The 20,270-nt window shown below is 38.7% G+C and overlaps 4 protein-coding genes across 4 annotated transcripts; 3 read left to right on the top strand and 1 right to left on the bottom strand.

Moving 5' to 3' along the window:
- Positions 1-1,585: 1,585 nt before the first annotated feature.
- On the bottom strand, positions 1,586-4,488 carry LOC141827875 (14-3-3 family protein artA-like). Its single transcript, XM_074715208.1, has 5 exons — positions 4,378-4,488; positions 3,652-3,958; positions 2,187-2,274; positions 1,942-2,051; positions 1,586-1,856 (listed from the first exon to the last, which is right to left on the bottom strand). Exons 1-5 carry the CDS (start codon positions 4,442-4,444, stop codon positions 1,649-1,651), a joined length of 780 nt encoding a protein of 259 aa, XP_074571309.1. The 5' UTR covers positions 4,445-4,488; the 3' UTR covers positions 1,586-1,648.
- A 1,722-nt stretch (positions 4,489-6,210) lies between these two features.
- LOC141827876 (pathogenesis-related thaumatin-like protein 3.5) lies at positions 6,211-7,151 on the top strand. The gene is made up of 2 exons (XM_074715209.1): positions 6,211-6,265; positions 6,424-7,151. The coding sequence occupies exons 1-2, from the start codon at positions 6,211-6,213 to the stop codon at positions 7,149-7,151; spliced, it is 783 nt and encodes a 260-aa protein (XP_074571310.1).
- Positions 7,152-9,445: 2,294 nt separating this feature from the next.
- On the top strand, positions 9,446-10,321 carry LOC141827874 (expansin-A4-like). Its single transcript, XM_074715207.1, has one exon. The coding sequence runs from the start codon at positions 9,451-9,453 to the stop codon at positions 10,231-10,233; it is 783 nt and encodes a 260-aa protein (XP_074571308.1). The 5' UTR covers positions 9,446-9,450; the 3' UTR covers positions 10,234-10,321.
- Positions 10,322-18,863: 8,542 nt separating this feature from the next.
- LOC141827732 (ethylene-responsive transcription factor ERN1-like) lies at positions 18,864-20,106 on the top strand. The gene has a single exon (XM_074715048.1). It carries the CDS (start codon positions 18,864-18,866, stop codon positions 20,004-20,006), a length of 1,143 nt encoding a protein of 380 aa, XP_074571149.1. The 3' UTR covers positions 20,007-20,106.
- Positions 20,107-20,270: the final 164 nt, after the last annotated feature.

The raw sequence follows: 20,270 nt of genomic DNA, 5'->3' as shown, positions 1-20,270 counted from the left end.
GCCAACAGCGGGGCCTACGGTTGTCGCAGCCCCTGGCCAGCGACCAGCACCCGCAGTGTACGGGGAGCAGTCTCAATGGGAGGAGGCGTGGAGAGGGGAAAGGAGATGGGTGAAATACTAGTTCGTTGTCGCGGACTTCGCTCGTTGGAGAGATTCAGCACGGGCGAGCGACGAGGTGATGGTTGATCCCTTGTTGAGCCAAAACTTCCGATGAATAATTTTCGAATATTCATCTCAAATTTATCAATTTTTATAATGTTTATTTTCTAACAACAATTAAAATATAGTTAGACTAATTATCCATATTTATATATATATATATATATATATATATATATATATATATATATATATATAACTAATACACATGGTACTCACAGGGTGTGCAAATCTTTATTTATTTATCTATCTATCTATCTATCAAGACCTCATAATTTATTTATTTATTTTCTATCTATCTATCTATCAAGCATAACTTTATTTTTAATGGATAAATACAAGATTAAAACGAAGAATGAAATATTATCCTATTATTTAATTTGTTCTGTACTTGGATATATAGTTCTTCCTTAACATCCGTACGGATACAGAAGTTGGAGTTTCTATCAGTCATAATGTTGGAGACCTCAGCTCGCAGGTACAAGGAACAGTGTTGAATCTCTACTGAAACGGCAGTGCATGCATTAATTCGACAAGAAATAAAATGGTTTTAATTGGTTTAGTAGTAAATGAAATGAATAGTAATCATGAAGAACACATTAAAATGCAAAACATCATTAAATATTTCATCAACTTCTAACCATATAATTAAATTAATGTTGATGTGACGAAATTATGAACTATTATTAGTCTCCGAGAGGTCTTGTATCTTTCTAAAACATTCATGATTACCAAGAGAGTCAAACTCTTAATGATTACATAAATAAATAATTTTGTAGGCCATATTTTTCATTGGCTAGTATTATTTCAACTGTTATATTCTACTAGATAATCAATAAAAAAATTAATAACAAGTGCAATTTTAACAAAGATAACTAAAAAAAAGTAAATCATAAAAGGGATATGAAATTGCTTTACTAACGCATTATGTAGCTTCTCCTAATTTTTAAATTTAGAATAGAAAGAACAAGATATATTAATTTGAACAAAGAATAATCCAATGTACGAAACTTCCATCAATGAAAAATCCTGAGGAATGTTCTATTGTATATGCAATTTTACTTTGTTTTGTAAGAAATTATTTCCAAAATTTAAATCCGTAATCTCTAAGTCATATGATAACAATTTTACCGTTGCTCTCGTTCAAGATGTGTTAATTGAACAAGAAGAGAAAAATAAAAAATAATCTATTAGTCCCGTTAAACCCATTTTAGAATAGTTATAAAATTACTACTTGCACAAAAACATATTCATCTAGCAAGATGAGTTGGGAAGGGTAACAGAAGGTTTTAAGGTACCACACATAATAAAATGATGGATTCCACTTATTATTCTTCATAATTTGAGTGCAGATGTATCTTGTCACTTCTATTGAAATTTCTAGAGAGAAAGAGAAATAATCAACCTGCTGAATGTCATTGTTTGTTTTGTTTCATTATTTCCTAGTACCAATCAATAATTAGACAAATCTTTTGTTTAGCTAAGATTCTTATATTTCGTTGTCTGCGTTGTAATAACCTAAACTATTACAATACAGTCTTGTTTCCTCATCCTCGGGAGGCAACTTTGAAGTCCAGAGTTGGAGATTGTCCCTTAGCAATTGTATGATCAAAGCGCTATCTTCATGTGGTTCTTCGCACGAGTTGTCTTGCTCTGCAATTGCAAGATCAAAAGCTTGCTTTGCCAGATAGCACGCCCTAAAGAAATCAACAAACCATAAAGATAAGAGCAGAGTCAACCAAATAATAACAGACGTATAATTTGGGAAGAAGGTATATATACCTATCAGGAGAATTTAGGATTTCGTAGTACAATACTGAAAAATTGAGAGCAAGGCCGAGTCTAATAGGATGAGTTGGAGGCAAATCAATTTTGGCTTTCTCATAGGCAATCTATGGAGATGGAAAATATTAAAAGTAGCCATTATGAATGCAAGACGTAAAAGAATAAGTTGTCTATAATGTTTTAAAGAATGCAAGATCTGTATCCAAGATGCTAAAGATAAAGGTTATAGGATCTTGACATGCCTCATAAGCTTTCATTGATTGATCAGCTGCTTTTTGTTTTTCTTCTCCAGTCTTGAACTCTGCAAGGTAGCGAGAATAATCGCCCTTCCTAAGAAAAGACAAAACCTTATAAAATATATCAAATTCTTACATATAAAAGGAAAATGTTGCACTTTCTTGAGAACATGACTTCTGAAATCTTCTGAGAAACAATGTTGCATTTTCTCAGATGGAAGAGAAAGGGAAAGAAAGAAATGATACGAAGGAGGTGAAGCGAAGTTCCGGCCCTAGTTACTTCTGAGTGAAAATCCAATCAACTGCATGTCGGACTAAGAGAACCTTTTTTACAAGAGTACCTTTCCTACAAAAGTCAGGGTTCAAAGTACGATTGTAATTTGTAAAACGAGTATTGTATATAAACAAATACTGATATTTGTTCATCACATTCTGATTATTTTTGAGGGAAAATTGATCTAACCCATCATAACTTAGCGATCTTGCACATGGCACCCTATGTTTCATAATCGCACATCTTATAGTTTTGCATCATAGATAACAATATATAATACCTTTACTTGCTAGTCCACAGAATAAATTAATTCATAACTTCATGTCTAATCATCAAGCTTTTATTTCAATTCTTATTGATTGTAATGAACCCCCTCCCCCCACTGTTGGAGCTTCATCAGTTAACCAACACCAACATAAATTGATTAAAAGGGCTGATTGCGGGGTCCGGGGAAATCCATGGAAAAAATAACCCGTGACCTCTATAAAGCAACCTACCAACATAAATTGATTAAATTGGAAAAAATAAAATAAAATAATTCTTTGCTAACTAGGGACAATTCATGGATACTGTGTAATTTTAAAATGATTGAAATGTCACTTACAATCTTGTAGAAGTACATGAATCAAGAAAGTGTCAATGCAATTCCTAGTCACCAAAAGCAAAGCAACTACACATAAGCAATCAGAGAAACAAGAATAAGTATGCTCAACAAAGACTTGATTTGGTGGCATAATCATCAATTCAAATTAATAGCTCGATGATAAGTAGAAACAATTGTCAACCAGCCATCTGGCTAAAAACTTTAGAAGATTGAATTAACCGGTAAAAAAATACTTGTTACAGAAGTGCATCACTGGGACAAACAAACAATCTTGCATAGAAAAAGGAAAATAGATAAGCAAACTAAGCCGTTCACTAGGCCTTTTTCTAAGTCATTATCATGATGATTAAACAATTTAAACCTATATAAAGAAGTTGTATGCTATATATATTTCCTTTTTGCACACTGTAAGAAATTTTAATCCTCACCAACATTTATGACAACTAGTTTGTTTTAGTTCCCTACTCTAACTTTTCAAATTTGTGCCACCTCATAGTTTTATTCAACTTCAACATTTTGAAACAAGAACTTGAAAATAATAGTAAGTTTGACTGGTTGATAATTAGCATAATTTTTTAGAATAATATGCTTACATTTTGTGATAGAAAATTGTTGGTTCGATACTGCTCGAAGATGGGATAAGATGTTGGTCAATGATGGCCAAAATTTCATCACAAATCTGGACCAGTTCTTCTTCTACCTTCTGCCGATAGCTTTGGATTAACTCAACACTCTGCTCGTTGCTGCTGGACTCCTGTTTTTGCTCAATCAATGACATGATGCGCCATGAGGTTCGACGAGCTCCAACAACCTTCTTGTAGCCAACTGAGAGGAGGTTTCTCTCCTCTGCTATTAACTCTACATCAAGCTTGGCAACTTTCTTCATGTTTTCAACCATTTCTGTATCAACATTACAGATTACAATCACAAATTTACAACAAATAACAAAATTCAGACCCATAATCTTAACCATAAAATTACCCATCAGGAACATCAATCGGATTAAAGAGTAACATGATAAAAATCCACTACGGAACGACAAAAGTACTCTATAAAAAAATTATAAAAAAAATAATAATAATAAATAAAACCACAAAAGGCGGCACCTTTCCCATTCAAATCGCTTAATCCCTTAAAACAATAATAAAAGGAGAGTAAATTCACACATATTTACTCCGAAACTGAAAGGGGAACCGAAATGAAAATGTCTTACACAAGCAATAGCAATCTGAAATGAAAAGATAAAAGTACGATATTTAGGTCAAAAGAAATATGGCCAAGGACAGGCAGATAGATAAAAAAAAAAAAAAAAAGATCACCATCATAGCGCTCGGCTTTCTCTGCGAGTTTGGCGAGAAATATGAAGCTTTCCTTCTCATTCTCCATGTCGAAATCGACTGCACGGACGAAGAACTCGAGGAATTTGAAGAAGGAACTGTCCCCAGCAAGTGGAAACGCGTCTGTCGGATTCCATAAAAAGAGGAGAGTTACGTCTAGCGGGCCCGATTCCGGCGGCCCATGTCTCTCGATCAGTTTGCTAGAGACAGAAATGGAAATTCGGCATTTTATAAAATCACGCCTCTAATATTTCATATTTACCAAATCATGCTCTCTATTTAATTTTTGCTGTATGTCTGACTTGGTTGACAAACAAAAGGTGTGATTTAATAATTTTTAAAATATATAAGGGGTGTCACTTGATAAAATGATCATGGAAACTAAATAGTAAAATAAATTACAATGAATGACTTTTTCCTAATTTTTATTTATAAATATAATAAATGTTGGTGTAAAAATATTGGTAAGTAGTCGTATTTGATCTTTCATTTTTGATGTTTAAATAAAGAGTTTAAGTTAGAGTTGTATTTGCAAAGACATACATGGAGTTCATGGAACTAGCGACTCGATGAGATTGAGTAAGGAAGGCAACATGTTCACCTTCACCAAGCACACTCTCCGCCTCAACAGCGGCCAGACCTTCCTCTGCTACTCCTCGCGCAGCAGGGCAACTCGCTGCTCTTCGCCCCGGGCTTCGCCGGTGTCGTGCGCCTCGCAGCTCTCCCTGATCCTGCCTATGAGCCAGTCCTCGATCCGTTCAGCACCTGCTATCCGATCTCCGACGAAGCCTCCTTCACCCGACCCTTCTCTGTGGAGTACAGGTGGGAGGAAAAGGGATGGGGCGACCTGCTTCTCCTCGCCCATCCCCTCCACCTCCGCCTCCTCTCCTCCCACGACTGCCGCGTCACCGTGCTCGACGACTTCAAGTACAACAGCATCGACGGTGAGCTCGTTGGACTGATTCTCATTTCCATTCCAGTATCTATACCAAGCACCAAAAATTTGGTAATCATTCCCATTACCATTAACCCCTCAATGGAAATAATACTCATTCCCATTACCGAATGTATACCAAGCGCCTCAATTCTTTCAAGGCTCAACAAGTTTGAAGAAGATTGCATAAGACATTCGAGGGATGAAAGGACAACAAACCATTAAGATAGTATTGGAAATCTTGTATAATTTGACTTGACGTGATCAAGTTAATTAGCTTGAGTAACTTGAAGTTTCGTTAGAAATCGAACAAGGATGATATGAGATATTTGAGAGATCACAAATGAGAAGTATCATGTCACGAGTTGTAAGCTAATACATTCAAGGGACTTGAGGAGTGTGGGAGATGACTTTAGTGGTGAAATCAAATTACATAAGATAATTTTTATATAAGTTGTGAGAGTTGGGAAACATATATCTTTAAAAGAGGATAAACTTAGACTTGGTGAAGGAAATATTTGTATTCAAGACCTAATCAAATAGGTAGTCAAGTGATTGAGTTCAATCGATCAATAATAGAGACTCATTCCTCGTATTCAGATTGAAATGGACAACGCAATTACAATTTAAGTATGAAATTCCCAAAACAAACTTATTTTTGACTAAATGTGATATTTTGTATCATGTCATATTAATTATATTACAGATAGGTAATATCATTCAAGTAAATAAACAAAAATTACATAAGCTCACATAAAAATAAATTATATATCCTAAAAAATAATTCAATAATATTTTTTTCTTTCCCTCATAATTCTACTATAATTCTATATCTCCCTCCCAGCTTCTTTCATCTATCCAAAATCATCCAATTCATAGTAATGGAGAAGACTCTCCTTCTAAGCTTCCTCCTTCCAATATTTTTGAGATTCTCAGGCAAGAAATCCACAAATATATAGTTTCTTAACTTCTTATCATTCTTTTCAAAGGATTAAAAAACTCCTTTTTCATTATTATTTTTTTTATTTTTGAGCTAAAGATTTAGATCATCGATGTACTCTGTTTCAATAATTTGCTCTGTTTATGTGAAACAGAGACTACGTCGGCGTCAGGCCCCGGCGCCACCTTCACCTTCAAGAACAACTGCCACCAGACCATTTGGCCTGCTACATTATCCGGGAACGGCCTCTCCGTCGTCGCCGGCGGCGGCTTCGAGCTCGCCCCCAACGCCTCCGCCTCCTTCTGGGCTCCCCCGTCCTGGTCCGGCCGTTTCTGGGCCCGCACCCGCTGCCTCTTCGGCGATCCCTCCTCGGCCTCCGGTTCCTGCGCCACCGGCGACTGCGCAGGCGCCCTGAGCTGTGCCGTCTCCGGCGCAGCGCCGGCCACCCTTGCGGAGTTCACCCTCGGCGGCAAGGACGACTTCTACGACGTCAGCCTCGTCGACGGCTACAATGTCGGCATCGGCGTGCGCCCCTCGGCAGCGCCGACGGCGGAGCGGAGGTGCTGGTACGCTGGGTGCGTGGCGGACGTGAAGGCCCGGTGCCCGGCGGAGTTGCGGGTGGCAGCGCCCGGCGGCGAGACAGTGGCTTGCCGGAGCGCGTGCGAGGCGTTCGGGGCGCCGGAGTACTGCTGCAGCGGGGCGCACGCGACGCCGGAGACGTGCGGGCCGACGAGGTACTCCCAGCTGTTCAAGGCGGCGTGCCCCGCGGCGTACAGCTACGCCTACGACGACGCCACCAGCACGTTCACGTGTCCTGCCGGAACCTCCGACTACCTCATCACCTTCTGCCCCTCGCCGGAGGGCGGCCAGAGCCAGAGCTAATCTCTCTCTTCCGGCGGACGTGTGAAAATAAATTTGGCATTAAAAATCTTAACATTTTTTGCACTTTGATTTCCTGAATAATAGTCTTTTTATATTCAATTCTCAATTTTAGATATTTCGGATTTTACATTTTTAGCATCGAAAATAATAAAATCAATCCGAAATTTTATTTTAAACTTCGAAGAATAAATTTTTTTTAGAAAAACTTAAAATCTTGACAAAAAAAACCTAAAATCAACCAAACGGAGTATGAAAAGTTCGAGTTCGAACATTCGTTTATGTTGAACTCACCAAGTAAAAGAATAAAATTTTGTCAATATTAAATGGTATATATATATATATATATTAAAAAAGAGAATATGATAGAATGAAAAGGCTTTTTCACAAGAAAAAACGATATGAAAAAGTCAAGGGCGAAAAAGGAAAATTCCTTTCTCTTTTTACCGTTGCCACTGAAGCAGTTCACGGCTTGTAGCTTTTCGCCACCACGTTCCTCTCGCTCCTTTTTTTCCTTTCTTTAATTAAAAAGTAGTAGTAATTGTGTATTGATCGATTTTAAGAGTTGGTAGAATTTCTCTTTTTGATGCTAACAATTCGTCACGTTGTTGAAAAAAATTAATATTCTTTTTCATCGGTGAGGAGGGGATGTCTAAACTCTAAATCCTTGAAACTTGGAGAAGTAAACAACCGATGAGCTATCTTTTAAGGTAGATTGATCTGATGAAGAAGGGACTATCTAGATCTATGTAAAACTCGATGAAAGTTAGAATGAAGATTAAGGCAAACCTTGGCTCAAGCCATTCCGACTTTCAAATATAATCTCAGGAGCAGAAAAGGAGGAGAAGAACAATAGATGAAAAAGAAGTGCTTGGAGAATAATTTTTTTGCACATATCTCCGTTTGCTAATGCAAACTTATTTTTATAGCTTCTCGCTGTATGAGAATAGGTACCCACATTCTCCATGTCTTAATTGAGGGAATATCACTTACAAGTATAGAGAGGTCCCATCATCATATTCTGAGAATCACATCATCCTAGATCTCGTTAACCTTGTTATCCCATGTTTGTGGAGGGGGCGTCCCATCACCATGCTCTGGAAGTTATGTCATCTCACGTCTTGTTGACTCTGTCATCTCGTGTTTTGAGAGTCATGTTCTCCCACGATCAATAGAGGCTGGTGTTAGGAGATTGGCAGGGTTGAGTAGAGCTTTTGATAATGAACACAAGTGGCGACGAGATGAGTCATATCAGTTTGAAGTATTAGTCAAAAATATCCGACTAGTAAGATATTCCGGGATAGGATCCGAGCCCCTACATGATTTTCGCAATACCCTCGGTGGATCTCCCTAGCACATAATTAGCATCTTCAGAGCTGAGGTATTTGAGGAAGGGATGCGAGAAAGCATGTTCGTATAAGTTCTCCGATCAAAGTGAAGCACACTACCTCCTTTTGAGAAGTCGGACATGTTCAAGATTGTCAGGCAGATCTCCCTATTGCAAGAAGGAAATTAGCACGTGGGCTGCCAATCAGAGTCACCTTGGCCGGAGATCTGATCTATCTGAGCAATCAACTGGACTTGAGCAGCCTGATCATCCAAATTTAGTTAATTTATTTTACCTTCTGATTTTCAATTCCAGGATCTAACTGTCCCGAGTGCCATGTGTAAGATGTCTATCCCACAACATCATATACCTTCTTGGCATGTTGATTGGCGTAGGCAAGTTGAGTTCGTCGAGTAGAATAAGAGAGTAAGGTGGATCGAACAAGTTGGCCGAATCAAGAATTTGAACAAGCTCCAAAGTTAATTAGGCGAGTTAGGCCGTCTCTCTGCTATCTTGCGCCAGTACCGATGGTGGACGAATAAGTCAATCCAAACCGACCCACCGACCATGTGATCTTCATTATTTGAGGAAGCAGCCCCCACGGGCGGGTGCAATGATATGACATCTGAATTATAATCCAGGGATTCGCGGTTCGATCCCAGGTTGACATTTGCGATAATTTTCTTCCAAATGGGCCACGCAATTCCAAATCCCTCGGCCACCATGGATTGGCCAGTCCCGCGTTCACCGTGATTTACCTCTCCACGATGGGAAACTTCTGTGGGACCGGATCGATCACCTCAAGGTTGAGTCGGAAACAACCTTTTGCAGCATTGATTATTTGAGGAAGCATTATTCAGATGATCAATACCGTTAATGGCGGTCCAATGATTAGTTTACTCATCACTTCCGTTGAAGTGTTATAAATAAATGGAAGCAGAGAGCAAGCAGATCAGCGGAGAGACGAGGAGATCGATGGCAATGGGAAGTACGGCGATGAGTGCGGTTGTCGTCGTGGGTACGGTGATCTCGGTGGTGGCTCTCGTGGCCTCCACTGCGGTGGCGAGCGGCGGATGGCAAATCGCCGACGCAACGTTCTACGGCGACATGTCCGGCAGAGCCACCATGGGCGGCGACTGCGGCTACAGCGACCTGTTCGCGCAGGGGTACGGTCTGGCTAACACCGCCGTCTCCGGCGTGCTGTTCAACGACTACGAGACCTGCGGCGCGTGCTACGAGGTGCGGTGCTTCAACGACACGCGCCGGTGCCGTCCGGGGAGCAGCATCAAGGTGACCGTCACCAGCCTCTGCCCGCCCGACCCGAAGCTTCCAGGAGGCGGGCTCTGCCAGCCGCCCCGGAAGCACTTCGACATGTCGGAGGCGATGTACACGAAGATCGCGACGACCCCGTACGCGGGGAGCATCCCGATCCAGTTCCGGCGGGTGGCGTGCGTGAAGGACGGCGGGATCAAATTCCAGATCAAGGGCAACCCGTGGTGGATCCTGGTGCTGGTGTACAACGTGGGCGGCTCCGGCGACGTGGCGTCGGTGGCGGTCAGGGAGTCCTCGGGCAGCGGCGCGTGGAGGCCGATGGAGAGGGAGTGGGGGCAAAACTGGCAGATCACCAAGACGCCCGAGCTGATGGGGCAGGCGCTGTCCTTCCTGGTGACCACCGGCGACGGCGGGGTGGTGCAGTCGGAGGACGTCGCGCCGGCGGACTGGCAGTTTGGCGAAATCTTCGAAGGCGGACAGTTTTAAACTAATCACGGCAGTCAATGTGTGAGACAAGACATTTGTGTTGTCTGACAGATAATCATAATGCTGGCAGTTATACAGTTATTGTAAAATAGCTGTTATTTATCCCGTCATGGTCTCATATGATAAATTTTACTATCATTTATACAAAAATAAATTAAAAAATTATAATTGATCACGAGCATTACTTTAGTTTCGATAAAATTCAATCTGGATCCACTTCAACAAATCTGTCCTACAATAACTAATTTTATGAACTACTTATTCAATTTTTTATAATATTAAAATTAATACTCAATATTTATATTTATCAAAATATATAATTATTTTTTATTATACCCCTTCTCATCAATGGAATGGATAATGGATTGTTAAACTTTTACTTATTATGTATTAAATTTTGTAATGAATTTATGATAAAACATCTCAAAAATAAACTTTGTCCATTTTAAAAACTCATAATTCTATATTTAGATTATGAAATTCATGAGAACGTGATTACTTTTAAAATGATATATTAAGTACCATAGATTTGATTTAAAATATTTTTGAGATATTTAAGATTTTTAATTAATTTTAATCCAAATTATAGTTTTAAAATTTTAGAATAATTTCACATTAATATCAAACCGTGTTAAAATTTTAAAATTTTTAACACTGTAAAATCATCAATAAATTTTGATCAAAATTAATGAATGATTTTAGACATTTTAAAAATATTTTAAATTAAATTCATTGCACTTTTTATATCATCTTGATCTTGAGTATAATCATACCTTCAAAAATATATTTCAAAATTTAAATAGAGAACTATGACTTTTTAAAATTGAACATATATTAAATAGAAAGTATAACCGTCATTATAGAATACTAAATAATTATATATTTTGATAAATATAAACATTGAATATGTATTTTGAATATTAAAAAAAATTTGACTCGACGATTCAATAAATTACGATTTAATAAATAAGAGTTTAGATATCAGGCAATAATTCTAGCCATGGGAGCTCGATCGGCAACGACGTAAAAAAAGAGGGAACATGCAGCCGCAGCATAGCATGTTCCATTATTGTGGTTGTTGGATCATTTCGATCGGAAGTCAACGACAACAACTGTAGGATCATCAAAACGGTTGGAAGAAGAGAGAGAGAATAAGAGGTAGCTAGCTGCTGGATAGCGAAGCAGAGCGCATGTGGCATGCATGTGTCTGTCTGTTGCAAAAGATCATACGTTGATGTTGAGCACCACATGTGAATGTGATCGATCTCATAATCAATCATTTGTATGGTAAAGAAGTAAATTAAAAAATCGAAACAGATGAGAGAACATGATGATCGACTCGGCTCTCTCCTCTCCGGAGGCATGCATGTGCCCTATCAATCAGTATAATTATGTCATGTCAGTTGAAAGCTGAGGCTATCGATTTATTATCCTTATCCCTGAAAAAGAGACGTGACCTCTTCCATGCGTTTTGATCCATGTGCGAGAGTAGTCCCAACAAAGCTAGAGGCACTAGTCAGGCCCATGTGAGGTTTGTCACGCCTTTAATGGAGGACAAAAATCTTTTTTTTTTAACCTCCATATAAATAATTTCTCATCTAATCATTAATATTTTAGATTTTTCACCAAAACTATCATAAATAGGATATTCTGATTTAAGTACGGGTTAAGTTAAATCTCTAATAAATCATGGAAGATTGACTTTCTGAAAATGGCATACGAAATTCCTCGATGAAAAGAGTTGGCAGAAGTAAGATGAAAGGAATCAGTATGAGCAAAAAGAATCAATGGAAGTAGGAAAGATTCGACCGAAGGAATCGGTAGGAGCAAGGAAGACTCAGTTGAAGGAATCGGTAGAAGCAAAGAAGACTCGGACGGAGTCAATAGAAGGAGGGATACAGGGAAGGTAGCTACCAAGGAGTCTTCTGTATAGAAGTCGGTTGTAGGAAAATAAGCCACTAAGAAGTTTTTTGCAGAGAAGTCAGCCATCAAAGAATTTTTTGCAAAAAAAATCAATCGCCAAAGAGTCTTCTGCAAAGACGTTAACCCTGAAAAGACTTAGCAAGACGTAAGAAGGGTATTGTTCATAAAAGACTTTTTGAACAATATCATACCATTGTGGAGATATTTTGATTTAATTGGTTTTAACAATTATATCAATCGTCAATAACTAATAAAACAAAATAATAATAATATTATTATTAATGATGATGATATATAAATAAATAAATTCAGATAATATTTTAGAATTTTTTGAAATAATTTTTTTTGAACTTGATACTAAATCTATTTAGTTTATCTCAATTATAGGTAGAAATTGATTAATTCAATTAAATAAAATTTTAATTAAAAAACTTAAGTTTGAAAAATTAATTAAAAAATCACATTCCCGATCTTCACGCTTGTCGCTGACCATCCCCTGCAGCCCCTTGCCAGGGCCGGCTCTAGGCATAGGCCACTAAGGCCTATGCCTAGGGCCCCATTTTAATTAGGGCCCAACTTTGAATATATCAATATATATATTAAAAAATAAAAAAATATTAAAATAAGTTTATTAACTGGTTTAATCGATTAGAGTTCCGAAAACCCCTTAAAACGCCCAGAAAATCCTAAAAACCGTTCACCTTCTTTTCTCTCTAAAATCTGAATCCCCGATTTGAACCGAAATTTCCAAGTCGTCGTTCGCCTTCGCCTTCGCCTTCGCCCCGCCCTGCTGCCTGCGCCTTCGCCCAGCCCTGCCTTGCGAGCCCTTCGCCTGGCCCTGCGCCGTCGCCTTCGCCTTCACCCAGCCCTGCGCACCCTTCGCCCGGCTAGCCGGCCCTGCACCTTCACGGCTTCGCAGCTTTGCCCGGCCCTGTGCACCATTCGCAGTTTGCCCGACGACCCCGACCCTGTGCCAGTGCCGCAGTGCACCTTTGCCTTCGGCCGAGTGCCGACCCTACGCCTTCGCCTTCAGCCGGCCTTGCGCGCCCTTCGCCTTCAGCCGGCCCTGCGCGCCCTTCGCCTTCGCACTCTAACCCTTCGGCCTTCTCGCCTTTGCCGGTGAGCAATGATTTTTTTATTAAATGATCTTTATTATTTTATCAAATGATTTATATTATTATGATTTATTTCATCATTAAATTACTGGCATCTTTTGATGATTAAACAATCAGACTAATTACTTCATTTAATTTGATCAATGACGAGATAATTCTGATTGAAAAAATGGAATGAAAATATAGTTTTCATGTTCATGAACGAATTGAATTAAGAAATAAATATATATTGATAGAATATGTAAATAAAATATTATAAATTGATCTTTCTTCTACCCCTTAAATAATTTTTTAGGGTGAAAATTAATGTATCTGATTAATGATTAATGTATGTGTTTCTTTAGGGTGAAAAGTTTTTAGAAAGTTGGAAGTCTTGAGGGCTTATTTTTTAAGACATGGAAGCTAAAGAAAGTACACAAAATTAAGGCCACTTCGCTAGACCTCGACGGCTCGTTGCGGTTGAAGAAGAGCAGGACCGAAGAAAAGTGGTAAGCACCGAGCACTCCCTTTGTGAATCTGTTCCTTTTTGCTACGCATAAATTAGATTGTATTATTATTTAATTCTAAAATATTTTTATTTCCATAAAATAGTAGGAAATTATATTATTATTATTATTATTTGAATATAAATTAAATATGACTAAAAAATATGATTCTGGATATATAAAACGCATGAAAAAAATAGAAGAATTTAATGAATCTCAAAAAAGCGCACTTGATAAATTAGTTATTAATAATAAAAATCAAAACTCAGAAAATAATATAATTGAAATTTTAAATGAAATAATAAATCCAGAATTAAAAACAGCACTTGAAGTATTAAATTTTATAAAAAAATTAAATTCTTTTCTTAATGCATGGATAGCTTATAGAATATTACTGACCATACCTGTTAGTGTAGCTTCAGCAGAAAGAAGTTTTTCAAAATTAAAATTAATAAAGTCTTATTTACGTTCAACTATGTCTCAAGAAAGATTAAATAATTTAGCAATGTTATCAATTGAAAAAAAATTATTATTAAAATTTGAATATGAAAATTTAATTAATAATTTTGCTTCTCAAAATGCAAGAAAATTTAATTTTATATAAAAAATTTATTTTTAAAATTAATATTTTAATTTATTTTTTAAAAAATTTAAACTCACCCTTGTTGGTCTCAAGTCCGAATAAAAAAGGGTGAGAGAAAATTTTTAAAAATAATAATAATTATTTTTTAAAAAAATTCGCCTAGGGCCCCCTATAGGCTTGAGCCGCTCCTGCCCCTTGCCCATCCAACGTCCGTCGAACGCCAATCGCCCTCCCAATGCCGCTGTCACCTTTGGCTCCAGCCAGTCTTCCACAACAAGGAAAGGGAGTTCTTGCGCTGCTTCCACCACTTGTCGTTCGCAACCCGCTGCCCATCGAACGTCCGCCCAACGCCCATCGCCTGCCGAATGCCTTTGACACCTCCGACTCCGACGAGTCTTCCACGCAAAGGTTATCGGTGTTCTTGTACCACTTCGCTCGTCGCCCGCAGCTCGTTGCTTGCCCAACGCCCGTCATCTGCACAAAGGAACATGAACGACACGGATAACCCCGGAATAGATAAAAATCTAAAAAATTGGAGGTAATATAATTTCAGACTTAATTCTCTAATTGCTGGTGTTTCATGACATGGTGGGAATCAACGATTACTCAAGAATTGTCGATAACTTAACCAAACGAGATTTTTATTGATAATCTGAGATGGATAACCAAGATTATCAAGAATAATCTTTAACCAAACACCCTCTTAAAGAGAGAAGACTAAAGGATGTATCTCATACCTCTTTAAAAAGAAAACCAAAGAGTGTCTTTCATTAAAGGCATTATAATAATTGTCATATCTCTTCTTCTTTGCAGAAGAAGAAAAGATAGATGACATGATTTTTGCTTTAACTCAACTAAGGGATTTCCAACATGAACTCTCTATTCACTAATTCAAAAGTGTTTTTATGTGGCAAAAATATTTTTTAACTTCTAGGTCACTAGGATTCGAACCATATATGCTTAATTAATCTGTTAAACATCTTACTATTACATATCTCTTGAGGCACAAAATCACTATGATAGATAGGCGTTCAAGTTTTTGTTCCCCGGCCCATTTGAGCACCTTCCATTTGCATTCGTAATGATCTTTTAGTGCGCTACAAGAGGATACAATTAATTCTATGTCGATAAACAAGTTTACGATATACAAGGTTCGCTTATTATATACAAGAAGCAGTATTCTGAAAAATAATTTTCAATTTTTACGAGTCAAGAATAAATTCATCATTAGGATTCAAGACCCAGTTAACCAAATAAATGTTAGGCGAAATCTAAAATTATATAAATAATTGAATAATATGAATTAATATTTGGTGAGAAAAAAAGTCAGACTAAGTTTATAATAATAAATTATTTAATTATTTCTAGAAAAAAATTTATAAATACATTTCTATTAATTGAATATAGCAATCTCAATTTCTCATCGAAACCGTCAAATTGCATCGGCCTCGTAGAGAGACTACGAAGAGGTCGCAGCCAAACCAAGCCAAGCTTTGAGGCACCCCAATGCAACGGTCAGACCAAGCCTTGCGGCCATGAGGCTTGGCCCCGACTTTACGATGGCAAAGTCTAGCCGCGAGAGCAAGGTTGACCACTAATATCCTTGTGTTTTTTTTCTCCAACAGAGTTAATCTATTATTGATATTTTTCCTTTTAATTGTAATTTTTTTTTTCCACTACTAAATCTGATGTGGCAAGATAGTCAAGGCCTCGTGGCACACTAAGACTCGGAGAGATAGCCGAGATAAAACTCGAAATTGGGACAGCCGAGATCGAGATCGAGATCGAGATGGCTGAGATCGAGACAATCGAGATGAGACTTTGGGGCTGGACAAAATTACTTTGGAGGCTCAAGTGAGATCTAAGACCGAGCCAGAGGTGACAATTATCTCACACTGATGGGATCGTTTCTCTCGGGTTCATATTGACTTGTTTTGTCAGGTCAGTCAGAATCCTGATATTCACTTGACTCTTGATTTTTATCATAAAAGGAGTCACGTCATCTACGACACCTGTATCAACAATCAATCATGATTATTTTACAGAGTCAACCCATCCCTTAACCTCGTACCATCAAAATCCTTTCTCTCCTCTATCCGTAGCATAAGAAAAGTGATTATACGTTTCAAGATTTTTAACAATATATTAAAAGATTATCTTTCCTTTTGAGCAATGCTAGAGGCAACAACAAGGTATCATGACACTTCTTCCCTTTGCATCAAACCAGTTACCACCAACCTCCATGGCCTTCTTCCCTTTTGCCCATCTTCGATGGAGGCAAATTTAAGCTTAATTAAAGAATGCATGCATTCGATCCACTGACAATCAAATAGGAAGACAATTGCCCTCATAAGATAGAAGAAGAAAAAAACAGAATTATGTTCTTTAATTTCAACACTGCTGTTCACATCAAACGATGCGACAACCTGCAGAATTATGAAACTCCTATGAGCCTCCGAGCGTCAGCATGCACGCCTGCTGCTATTTAACAACTCCGTGACGCTCAGGTTGCTGCCACTCGGAGATATAAAATTATGATCGTCATCAGTATTCCTCTGAATCAATCAGTTAAGAGAAAGACAGAAACAGCATCAAACTACGTACGCACATCTCATCGTTTTTTGTGAAAAGAAGAACGTCTCTTTTTGTTTTATGACTTAATTCCTACCTAATCAGTTTTTCTGTGTACTCTCTCATGTCCAATTCCTCTTTGATGATGCGTGCATGAACCAAAAAACAGAAAAGTGAGAGTTTGTCTGCATCTAAACGTACGCATTAATTGTTTTTACTTGATTGCAGATGCTTAAGTTCAATCATCTTTGTTCAAAATTATATTCCTCTATGATGATGCATCCATGAACCAGAATAAGCTATGAGTTTGTCTACATCTGAAGCCATTGTTTAGGTTTCATTTAGCTTCAGATGCTTTCTTCCTCCCTCCCTTATGACTTCTCACCTAACCAGTATATAAATCCATGGCGGCATCAAGGAGAAGAAGACCATGAAAAGTTAGATTTTGTCTGCATCTGGAGATCACTATGATGATTAATTCTTTGATCATAGAGAAGTTGAAGTTACTGTATATTTAATTTCTGATGCCTACATGAAGTCTTTACTGCTGTTCACATTATCAATCATCTTTATTGCTAATCAGTCGTTGCCAAGAAAATTTTTCTCATTTGTTTTCTGATAATTTAGTTGGTGGCTCATTCATAGTGCTGATAAGATAAGTTTAACCTCAATTTATATTTTATTTGCCACTCGATATGTTAGTTCTTTATGATTTATACCCTTCATCTGTAGATATCTGTCAGAGACAAAAGTCAAATCATACTGCAGTTTTGATTTGCAGGTTTTAGAGGGAAAGTAAGAACACTGTCAAATCTTTATTTATTTGCCACAACTTCTCAGATGTGTTATGGACGCGTAATGCATATCTTTTTCATGAATCATTCAAAGATGAACAGTAACCCTAATAAGTTGACCAGGCCAGCATTTTGTAGTCATACCATTATCAAACTAAACTAGTCAACGGTTGTGGTATAGTGGTAAAACATTCAGCTAAGTAATAAGGATCAGAGTTTAAATTTTAAATAGAATAAATATTAAAAACATTAAAAATTAATTAGCCTTAATCAGTGGGTTAGATAGCTCAGCTAGGAGGCTCAAACTGGTTTTTAATAAAAACAAATACCATCAGCAGGAACTAAACATAAACAAACAAACAACTCCTTCATCTGACACTTGTAGACCCAGCTATAAAAATCAAACTTACAGAGGAGGCCAAAAGAAAGGTTGAATTCCTTGCTCCCTGAACATTAAGACGAGTATGATAATAAACTGACAGCGAAATGGCCTGGAATAGATCGTAATTTCATACCATATAATTCTTCATTGATGACAACAAAAGGCCTCCATTTGTCCCTTCTTCCAGATACAATCTATGACTGCATCTTCCAACTGGCTGTCATAACATATTTCATGCTATTTCAAGCTAAAATTCAAACAGCTTGCTTCTTCTAACTTTACCCCTTGACTGTCATGGAGAAGCTCTCGACAATGAGTAGTGAATTTCTCAATGAATCCCCTCCCTCAATATCTCAGTTTCAGGTCTGGCAAACAATGTGTTTTACAGCTATTTGGGACAAACAAACTACTGCTCTGTCTCATCCAAGCTTGAAGGAATCAACCTTCTTGCCATGTCGTTGCACCTGAGTTTCAGCTGTTTGGCACAGAGTGCAAACCAGGTCCAAAGATTGAAACCTAGAAATGCATTGTTTAATTAATAATAAATTGGCAAATTGATCAGCAGATGACTGATTCAAAACCTAGAAATGTATTGTTTAAAGGACCTCATATGCATACAAATGTTGCTGCATCGTGAACAGCACACAGGAAGAAAGACCAAGTCAAGGTTATTATGACAATGCAGTAACTCCAAATGGCAAGGCAATTGAGCTGCAATGTTGTTTGTTATATATCGCGTACCTCCTCTCGTCTTTCTGCAAGTGCAAAGAGCCTTCAATGGCGAGGAAGAGGAAGTGCACTGATGCAGTAGAAGGCAAGGAGGTCTGTGTCAGTAGTGCCCCGGGATGGAATGGGACGATGGCTGTTGAGGCAATTGGGGGAGTCCGGCGAGCGCGCAAGCGCTTCGTCGGAGTTCGGCAAAGACCGTCTGGTCGATGGGTGGCGGAGATCAAAGACACCATACAGAAGATAAGGATGTGGCTGGGCACCTTCGACACTGCTGAAGAAGCTGCCAGGGCCTACGACGAGGCTGCCTGCATTCTTCGCGGCGCCAACACTCGCACCAATTTCTGGCCTTGCTCCTCCCTGCAGCCATCGCGGCCATCGGTGCTGCCGCCGAAGATCACTAATCTCCTCCTGAGGAGGCTCGAGGCCAGAAACCTGCACTCTTCGCCGGACGAAGTCCAACGGCAACAACTGGGAGAAGAAGAAGCGCATCGTGAAGACGGAGAAGAAGAGGAGGGAGAGGACAACTATTTCTCCGACTTCTTTGTGAACGACGCCTCGAATTCTCTACTTCCTCTTTCTCTCGTCGGAGAAGACAGCGCTCAAGATAGCTGCACGAATCATGCGGATTTCGCTCCTGACTATGAATTGGGAGGCGCCGCTGAATTCAGCAGTCACGGAGAAGAAGCGAGTCTCGACGTTGGTTCCATGGATTTCCACTTCATGGACGAGATGCAGGAACCATCATACCTCTATTCGCCATTTGAGATCATGGGGGAGATCGAGGAGCCGCTGGAGCAAGAGAGTTGCAGCGACGAGCCATCGCTGATCAGAGCGACGATGAAGCGGATGAAGTACGAGAGGAAGGTCTCAGCATCCCTGTATGCTCTGAACGGCATATCCGAGTACCTGAAGCTCAAGCTAGGAGAAAGAAAGGGAGGAAGGATGGAGGATCATCTGTCCGGTCTCAGAAACGCATGCATGGAGCAAAAGGGGCGCGGTGCAGAGTCGGCAGAAAGGGAAGGAGACGAAGTAGAGCTTCAAAATCGCTCTTGCTCAGGCTTCTCGTCGACTTACACCAACGCCGCTTCGTCTTCCTCGTCGGCATCACTGCGATTTCCTTTCTCACCTTTGAATTCGAGCAGCGACAGCGAACTGCTGCTCTGGAGCTCTCTTGATCTTTCTCCAATATGATCCGATTCTTGCAGAACCAACTATTTAATTTGTATTACAGTCAAAACATCACGGCGTAAAAGTTTTATTCCTCGATCGATGATACAATTAAACCTTTTCATTTCATGCATATAATTAGCAGTGTTCATCTATCTTTAAGCTGATTTTGTAAAATCTCCCATGTGTTTCAGAGAACGAAATACTTTTGAACTCTAGACTTAAAAATTATTTAAAAATAATCATAAAAATATTTCAAGTCTCTGAAAAAATTTTAAATTATATTTT

This window comes from Curcuma longa, chromosome 4 (genome assembly GCF_044706935.1).
Source record: "Curcuma longa cultivar G26 ecotype Majalengka, Jawa Barat chromosome 4, ITB_CL_G26_1.1, whole genome shotgun sequence".
NCBI lineage: Eukaryota > Viridiplantae > Streptophyta > Magnoliopsida > Zingiberales > Zingiberaceae > Curcuma > Curcuma longa.
This window is presented reverse-complemented; position numbering and strand designations above follow the sequence as displayed.

Bases quoted from the DNA above. Each gene is read 5' to 3' on its own strand.
- LOC141827732 (XM_074715048.1), top strand. From the start codon at position 18,864: ATGGCGAGGAAGAGGAAGTGCACTGATGCAGTAGAAGGCAAGGAGGTC.
- LOC141827874 (XM_074715207.1), top strand. From the start codon at position 9,451: ATGGCAATGGGAAGTACGGCGATGAGTGCGGTTGTCGTCGTGGGTACG.
- LOC141827875 (XM_074715208.1), bottom strand. From the start codon at position 4,444: ATGGAGAATGAGAAGGAAAGCTTCATATTTCTCGCCAAACTCGCAGAG. The intron at 3,959-4,377 runs GTGATCTTTTTT...ATGTTGATACAG, and splicing joins GAAAGCCGAGCGCTATGATG to AAATGGTTGAAAACATGAAG. The intron at 2,275-3,651 runs GTAAGCATATTA...GTCTTTTCTTAG, and splicing joins ACAATTTTCTATCACAAAAT to GAAGGGCGATTATTCTCGCT.
- LOC141827876 (XM_074715209.1), top strand. From the start codon at position 6,211: ATGGAGAAGACTCTCCTTCTAAGCTTCCTCCTTCCAATATTTTTGAGA. The intron at 6,266-6,423 runs GCAAGAAATCCA...TATGTGAAACAG, and splicing joins AATATTTTTGAGATTCTCAG to AGACTACGTCGGCGTCAGGC.